Here is a 9210-nt window from a genome sequence, read left to right as displayed (position 1 = left end):
GCATACAGTTTTGGTGTCCATACTTAAGAAAGGACATACTTGCTCTCGAGTCAGTACAAAGAAGGTTCACTCGGTTAATCCCGGGGATGAGGGGATGGACATATGAGGAGAGGTTGAGTAGATTGGGACTCTACTCATTGGAGTTCAGAAGAATGAGAGGCGATCTTATTGAAACATATAAGATTGTGAAGGGGTTGGATCGGGTGGATGCGGGGAAGATGTTCCCGATGATGGGTGAAACTAGAACTAGGGGGCATAGTCTTAGAATAAGGGGCTGCTCTTTCAAAACTGAGATGAGGAGGAACTACTTCACTCAGAGGGTGGTAGGTCCATGGAATATGCTGCCCCAAAAAGCTGTAGAAGCTACATCATTACATAAATTTAAAACAGAAATAGACAGTTTCCTAGAAGTAAAGGGAATTAAGGGTTACGGGGAGCGGGCAGGAATTTGGACATGAGTCTAGGTTCGGATCGGTCATGGCCCTGTGGGTAGTGGAGCGGGCCCAGGGGCCGTGTAGCCTGATCCTGCTCCTATTTCGTGTGTCTAATTCTGTTAGATTCAGGAGATGGTTCTGTGATAGTGGATTGGCGGTTAGGATCAGATCGGCCATGATCTTATTGAATGGCGGAGCAGGCTCGAGGGGCCGATTGGCCTACTCCTGCTCCTATTTCTTATGTAGGGCTTAAAGGGTTACATCATGTGGACAGGTTGCATAAACTTGGGTTGTATTCCCTTGAGTTTGGAAGGTTAAAGGGTGATCTGATTGAGCTGTTTAAAGTGATAAAAGGTTCAATAGAGTGGATACAGAGAAGCTTTTTTCTCTGGTGGGGAAAACAAAAACAAGGGAGCACAATCTTAAAATTAGGGCGAGGCCATTCATGAGTGAAATCAGGAAGTACATTTTCACACAAAGGGTAGTGGAAATACGAAATTATCTTCACCAAATGGCTGTGCATGCTGCATCAATTGAAATTTTCAAGACTGAGATCAATAGATTTTTATTAGGTGAGGGTATCAGCGATATGGATCAAAGGCAGGTAAATGGAGTTGAAGTACAGATCAGCCATGAACTAATTGAATGGCGGAACAGGCTCGAGGAATATCTCTCTTCCTCAATACTCCCAGCTTTGTGATCTCAGATCCTAGGTCCTGTTCGGATAATAAACATTCACCAAAACAACAACAACTTGCATTTATACAGTGGCTTTAACACAGTAAAACATCCTAATGTGCTTCACAGAAGTATTATCAGACAGAATTTGACACCGAACCACATAAGGAGATATTAGGACAGTGGACCAAAAGCCTGGTCAAAAAGGTAGGTTTAAAGGAGCATCTTAAACGAGGAGAGGCAGCGAGGTTTAGGGCGGGAATTCCAGTCCTTCGGGGCTAGACAGATGAAGGCATGGCTGCCAGTGGTGGGATGAATGAAATTTGGGGTGCACAAAAGACCAGAATAAGAGGAATGCAGAGTTATTGGAGGGTTGTAGGGCTGGAGGAGGTTACAGAGATAGGGAGGGGTAAGGCCATGGAGGGATTTAAATTTGAGGCATTGCTGGACCGGGATCCAATGTAGGTCAGCGAGCACAGGGGCGATGGGAGAACAGAACTTGGTGCGAATTAGAATATGGGCGGCAGAGTTTTGGATGGGCTCACATTTATGGGAGCCGAAGGTAATGGCTTTGGTCTTCCCAATATTTAATTGGAGGAAATTTCTGCTCATCCAATACTGTGACAAGTCATAGGCAGTGAACGGGTGGTGAGGTAGAGCTGGATGTTGTCAGCATACTTGTGGAATCTGATGAGTTTGCAGATAATGTTGTCGACAGGAGAAATAGGAGGGGTCAAGGGTGGATCTTTGGAGGACTCCAGAGGTAATGGTGTTGGAGCAGGAAGAGAAGCCACTCTAGGAGATTATCTGGCAACAGCTGGATAGATAAGAATGGAACCAGGTGAGGGCAGTCCCACTCAGCTGGACAATGAAGGAGGGACATTGGAAGAGGACAGTGTGGTCAACCATGTCAAAGGCTGCAGACAGGTCGAGAAGGATAAGGAGTGATAGTGCTCCATGGTCACAGTCACATAGGATGTCATTTGTGACTTTGATAAAGGCCGTTTCAGTGCTGTGGAGGGGCGGAAACCTGATTGGAGAGGTTCAAACATGAGTTGTGGGAAAGCTGGGCACGGATTTGGGAGACAAGAACATGTTCAAGGTTTAGGAGAGGAAAGGGAGGTTGGAGATGTGGTGGTAGTTTGCAAGGACAGTAGGGTCAAGGGTGGCTTTTCTGAAGGGGGTGATAATGGTAGATTTGAAAGAGAGGGTGACCAGTACCATAGGAGAGGGAACCTTTTACAGTATCAGGTAGCATGAGGGCTGGGAAGGGAAATTGCATTGCTAGCAATTTAGTGGGAATAGGGTCCAGGAGCAGAAGGTTGTCGCATGAACAAGATGAGCTCAGAGAGAGCATAAGGGGAGATAGGAGAGAAACTAGAGAAATATGCAAGTTGAGGGCTAGGGCAGGGGAGAACGTTGGGGGAAGATTGGCTTGGTGGGCTAAGGAAAGGGAGAGACGCGGCAGAGGCAGCTGAACGGTAGGCTCATCTTAGTATTAAAGAAGTCCATGAGCTCCTTGCACTTGTTAGTGAGGGTGGAGGGGGCCGGGGAAGGAGGTTTAAGAGGGTTCGTAGTGAAGAGAAGCTTATCTTGAACATCTGTGAACATTATCGTACTTCGGCACCTTCAATACTTTAAAGTTGAGCTTTCTATTTATAGGTGTAAAGAATATTTCTAAAAAGAGCTCAATTAAATTACAGACATCTTCAGTATTCTGTTGTTCAAGTGTATAGTTTAATAAATACTTGGAAGTAGAAGCTGGATAAAATGTATATCCACTATAGTGGGTGTCGATCCCTTTGACCCATGCACTTATATTTTGCAAGACAATTGCTCCCCTGAGAATCGGAGCACATTCATTGGGTTAACTGAGTATTTCAAAGACAATTATATCTCGCCCCTCAATGGAGTGACGTGTGTTGGGAAGCAACGCTGCTTTCAGCAGTTTATTTTCATCTGATCCTTGCAGCCAACCTGCGAGCGCAGCGCTGAAGGTACACGAGCAACAATCCCTCCAAGAACCACAAGGTCGTCCGTGTGTTGCGAATCACCACGAATCTGCCAAAGCCCATGACACACAATGATGGACATCTCCTCCTCCAATCACAAGCTGGTTACGTCAAATAGGCGTATTAATAGGCGTAATTAATGAGCAATGACATAATTCAACCAATCAACGCGGAGAGAAGGCGGGGCCTCCAAGACCCCGCCCATCTTGAATAATCAACGAATCACAACGTGCCGACACCCAAATGGAGGCGTTTAGAAACAATACCACCCGACCGAATCCAAACAAAGCAGGATTAAAATTAATTTCATATTTTAATTTTTTTTACACCCAGTCGTTTCCTTTCCGGATAATAGAAACAAAGTTTCATAATTGGAATCGTCTGTGAGTTTAATAGTTGACCAACCAAAACACGAGCTTATGAGCGCTCGTCCAATGGCAGGGCAGGGTGGAAGTCACGTGACTTTAAACCGGGAGCCGTGACGCGCGCTGTGTGTAAATGCGCGAGCCGCGGCGGCGAGCCCTTCATTCTCGGCTCGAGCCATATTTGCATTGTTTGCAGCCCCGGCAGCAGCAGCAGCTTGGAGCGGCTCAGCTCAGCTCAGTCCGTGCAGCAGCATCTAAATCTCTTTTTACCTTTCAAGCACGCGATCGTCACAGACAACATGTCAGAGAGCAAAGTAGAAAAAAGTGTCGAGCGAGCCCCGAAGGTAACCGTGCGCTCCTTTTGATAAAAACCTTCAGTTCGATGGAGAGGTAAAAGTAACAAAATGCAATAAACGTCATGTTGATACATTTTGAAAGGAACCAGCACGGGTTCTTTGTGCTAAGACGGCATGCTTGAGATGCGATGTCAGAAATCCAAACCCACTTTTGAAAGAAGAAAAAACTTAAATGGAAGTGTATTTAAAAAAAATGAGTTGTGAAGTCTAAGAAGTGCTGAATGTGCCAGATACTTGTGAAAGTTGGCGTTTGGTTTCACTGGCCGGAGCTTGTATGAAAAGCCCATTAAAGCTCCGCTTTTCTTTTGAAGGCGAAGTGCTGTTACACAGAAACTTCTGCATTTGGTCTCGGAATGGGAAAGCAACTCTGGGGTTAGTGTGGATGTTGAGCGATGAAAGTCGAGTTTCCTAAGCTGTTGTTGGCGGAGAGCTGGCTCACTTTGGTTTGGAAGCCAGTCTTTATTGTTCCTACATCGGGTGCGTTGCGGGGGTCGTCCCTCTTTCCCTCCCGTTCTGTGAATCTAGTGATAAATCATTCTACAAAGGTCGATCGCGCCTTTTTAAGCGCACAGGTTCTTCTGGCCGGTGGCTGTTTTTAAAGCGCTTATCTGGCTGTATATCTTCGGATACAGTTGAATCGCATTGTAGCAACATCAAAGGAGCACGCAATTCGAAAGTCTGCAGCGCGGCTGCCAGCGCGCATTTCACATCCAGCTTATCTTGTTTGTGTTCAGGTTTCTGTTAAATGACCTTATTTCCCGCCACTGGCCACCTTGCCCTTTCAAGTAGTGCGGGCGCTCTGTTGACAAACCGCAGTCGAAGTTGTACATTGTTGCTGGCCGTGTTTAGATGTTGTGGAGAGCCCGCGATCCGGACTCGGCATCCCTGCTCCAGACTTCATTAGCGGCGCATCCACTTGATCAGCATTAATGTTTCGGAGCAAGAACCCCTTTTTTTGTTCTTTATCTGACTTGCATAAATAGTTACTTCAGATAACGTTTACGTAAGATCAGATGCGCAGTGTTGACTTTTTAACATTTCTCGTAGTTTTCGCGATATGGTGAGCAAATACATCGATCCGATACGGGTCGGTCCTTGTGGCTTTCCTCAAATGAAGATCTAATGTTAAACACACGGATCCATTTTTGAATTGGTGGGGGGGTTGTACTGTGCTGAAAATGTCCTTCCAGTTAATTAAGGAATTAGGCTGAGCCTTGAGGTTTCAAATTTGATTATTAAAAATTATTCTCCCTTCCCCCCCCCCCCCCCCCCCCCCCACCAAAAAGACCCGATTTGACTGTAGTTTATTCTGCAGAACCCGGTTTGCGGAGGTTTGACCGCACAATAGGTGACGGGTTAAGCGAGGCGAGGAATTTTTGACTCTTTGTACTTGACATTTGTCTGATGAAAATAGTCGGTTTGGAGCGTGGGAGCCGGAGCTTGACTTCCGTCTTTGAAGCCGGTTACATCGCGCTATCGGGGAGGCAGGCGATAGTTAACCGATCGACTAGTTTAAAAGGTGACTGACCTTGGCCGCCTTTATTTTTGGATCTTGTATAATTTTGTGTGTCATTGAGCCGATTACATGATTGATCCCATGATTGATCTTTCGGGGAGAAAAGAAAAGGGGCGGGAGAATATCGGATCGTGAAAAGGTGGCCTCAGGGAAGATGACAGCGATAAACGGATTAGCAGATAAAGATTAGGAAACAATTTAATAAAGTTGAGTCAGGAGCTATCAGAGCGCGAGGTGCAAAGTGAAAGGTGGCGACATATTTAGTAATCTTTCTAATCTGGAAAAATGTTTTTCGAAGTTACCTTTATGGAGTAAAAAGGATTTGGTATATAAGGAATCCACTTTCAAAAGCGTCGTTTTTATTGGATGGGGTAAAAAATTTCCATCTTTGTTCAGATGGATCATTGCAGCCTACTTTTAACGCGTTGCTGTCTTCTGTAAAAGGATGCAGACCATGTCTTTCCAATTCGTTGATCCCGAATACAACTCTTAACGTGCCTGAAAAGCGAACTCATCTGTGCATCTGTTGCGCTTGAGCGACTCGCAATAGACGTTCGAGGTGAATCTGTTGAGATGGCGGAGAACAAACGTTTAAAGAAAGGTGGATGTGTGCTATTTCTGGCAGTTTACGCGTGTAGGTGGTGCATGCGGAGCACGCTGAGAGTTTGTAGTCCTTTTCCCCCTTGTGGGGTTATTAAACAGTAAGGCAGCACCACGCTGTGAGACTACCATTCCCAAAATGCCCCCTGGCTTCAACCAGCCTAGATTTAAGCGGGACGGGCGGTGACACCTCGCGATATCACTGGATTGGGCGGTGCCGATTGTTGGACCAGCCAATAAATAAATACTGGCACACAAGTCACATTTTGACGTCCATTTAGTTAGACATGTTGACCGACACGATTTTTTTTCAATCTCGGACTGACGGAGAGGTTTATTACTTGTAGCTAGTATACACGGTGTAATTAGAGATTTGAAGAGTCAAACTTCAAGACTGAAGACCAAGTAATGAATCGTCTCAAGTTTTTTTTGTTAAAAACGTACCTTATGGTTTCTTGAAAGTTTGTTTCTTTTTATTAAGGATTTGAAGAAAACTCAAGAGGTAGAGCCTGAAAACGGCAAAGGTGACGCACCAGCCAATGGAAATGCTGTAAGTTGCTAAACTATTTATTTCTGTGGAGTTTTCTGCTGGAAAAGTAAATGAACAATTTTGATATGGCTGTATTCATTTTGATAAGGGGAATGAAGAAAATGGAGAACAAGAAGTTGAAGAGAATGCAGATGAGGTAGAAGATGAAGAAAGTGAAGATGTCGGTGAAGATGATGAGGAGGAAGAGGATGAAGAAGGTAACTTCCTTTTTCCAGTGTTTTACAGATTAATATGACAAAATTTGGGAAGTCAATGGAGAGAAATACTGCATCCACTTTTTAAATGACCTGGGTAAAAGGTTAATAAAAATAGCTAGTTGTCAATATTGGTATATAATAAGTATGTGAAGTAACGTCCTAAAAACATCATTATGATGTCAAACACATCAGGGCATCTAACTTTTTTAGGAATCTCTGATCAGACTGCTTCAGTTTAGTCTCAACAAGCTGTAAAACTAACTTTTTTTTACCCCCAGTTGCACCCTTTCCAGTCTAGCTACACATCTTGTAATAAACATGATTGATTGTGTAACGGGAAACATAATTTGTAGCAATTTTGAGTCGTCCTATCAACACTGCTGATTTGCACTTCATTTTGTATATGTTCAATTTTTGTTCCCATTTTGTTACTCTAATGTTAATATTCAGTTACTATTCTCTACAGTGACACTACTGGCCATTTGGGGAATGGCAAGAGATGTTTCCAAATTCTCCACTTAGTGTCGTACCTTGACTGGCCAATGGTATTATACTAGGGCAGGTTCAGCTGTTTGTTTTACTATATGTGTTATTTCCTCACTTTTTAGGAGTAGAACAGTAGGTACTGTGAATCGAGAGGGCTCAATATTTTGTTTAAAGTTTATATCAGTCAGTTTCATGGATTGTAACAAATGGGGGTTTTATTCGTGCACTTTTGAATGGAAATAGGTAACGGGCCGTAAAGTCTGGCATTGTGAATGTAGTGATCATAAAGGAAGGGTGTTGTCTTTGCAGCTTTGTTTGGTATATGCTTACTTCACTGTTAAAAGGATGGCTTCTCTCTCTCTAGATGAGGAGGGTGAGGACGATGAATGTGAGGGAGCTGCAGAGAAACGGGTGGCTGAAGATGAAGAGGTATGTAGTTCTTTATTGACGTTCATTTAAGTGGTTTCTTTAACTTTACTTGAATTAAGTTAGTAACCAAGGCAAAAGTGGAAAATAAGTTGGCTTTTGTTTGGCTATAATTGGGGTTAATCTGTAAAGACTACAGTACTGCCTGAACTGAACTGGTGTATGTCATATTTTCATATTTATGTTAGAATACTGCATATATAAGTAGTGGAGCTAATGGTGAGATCATGAAGCTTGCAATTAGTATCCAGTTACAACGGCTAAAGCAAACGAGTCAAATCAGTGTTTGTATTTAAATTGTGATGAAATGAGACAAGAAGACAAAAATCCTTATTCAATGTTTTTCAACTTCCATAGGATGATGTTGCAAAGAAGAAGCAGAAAACAGATGATGAATAAACTGTATTTTCATCCACATTTTCCCCCATTTTTTCTGTTGGAAAAACTTGGTCATCATCACTAAGTAGAGTGTACACCAGTGCAAGTCAACTGCAGAATTTTTAAAACAAAGTTACTAAGACTTCATGGCCCTACTTCTTTCTTAAAATCCTAAAGGAGAATTTGTTTGTATTTTTATTTACATTTTATATTTTTGTACATATGGTTAGAGGTCAGCCAATTTAAACAGTGATCTCTGGTGACCAAACAGGGCTTTGAAGTTCTTCTGTAAAACAGACTTTACTGGTGGTTTGACCATGTCTTGGCCACATTATCTTAAAGGTAACCTGTAAAAACAAAATTAATTTTGAGCATTCCAATAACTGTGTACTTTAGCTGTACTATAAGTAGTTGGTTTGTATGAGGTGGAAAGGCCAAAGATCAAGGTTTTTTGTCAGAAATACTGTCCATTGTGGCCTGTTGTATGTGTGAAACAGTTTGTTGTCCAATAAACCGGAATTTTATTTTGCTGAGTTTTTCTGATGAATTGACTCCTTGAGATTTTTTTTTTTTTTTTAATGTGTTACAGTTTAAAATAAAATAAAATACTCCACACTGACTAAATGAAAGCTAATGAACAAAATCTTCTATCATCTGTCGGAACACTGTAACTGCTGGCAGCCATTTTCATCCTTGAGCTCAGATTTATTCTCAGTTGAAATGTTGAGTAAACACAGCCATTAATGCTCAAACAAAATGATGTTGGACACAACACTGAAAACACAAACATGCTTTGTATATTTTCTTCAAATAATTACAATGTTAGATTCATACATGAAATATAATTCGATAAAATCTGTCTCCATTTGGAAAAGTTATTTAAGGTGGTATGTAACAAATCAAATAAACTATTCTCATGTCTTGTTCCAGGTTATGGAATATATAGGAATTAATCAATTTTTACAAGATTTTTCCTTTTTAAAATAAAAAATACATTAACCATTCTAGATGTGCTTGCAGAGTCTTGTCAAGTTCATTTATTTGTAACTAGATTGGAGATGTTGCATTTCAGTGCATTGTCTTGCAGCATTGAATAGTTGGAGGAATAATATTTAATTGGGTATGAGATTTAATATGTTCCTGTCATGCCACAATCCATTTATAATACACCAAAATCCTATTGGTGAACAATATTAAAACATCAGGCACCTA

General features: G+C 42.1%; 1 protein-coding gene across 1 annotated transcript; it reads left to right on the top strand.

Annotated features, from left to right (window-relative positions):
- The first annotated feature begins 3607 nt into the window (after positions 1-3607).
- Positions 3608-8527, top strand: ptmaa (prothymosin alpha a). Its single transcript, XM_085990258.1, is given in 6 exon segments — positions 3608-3696; positions 3698-3833; positions 6443-6511; positions 6600-6708; positions 7559-7623; positions 7978-8527. Coding segments are annotated over 6 exon segments (495 nt in total). The 5' UTR covers positions 3608-3622; the 3' UTR covers positions 8020-8527.
- The last annotated feature ends 683 nt before the right edge of the window (positions 8528-9210 follow it).

This window comes from Somniosus microcephalus, chromosome 6 (genome assembly GCF_052327205.1).
Source record: "Somniosus microcephalus isolate GS21.2 chromosome 6, FLI_Smic_1.0, whole genome shotgun sequence".
Lineage (NCBI taxonomy): Eukaryota > Metazoa > Chordata > Chondrichthyes > Squaliformes > Somniosidae > Somniosus > Somniosus microcephalus.
The sequence above is the reverse complement of the archived record's forward strand: the minus strand, read 5'-3'. Positions and strand labels throughout refer to the sequence as shown.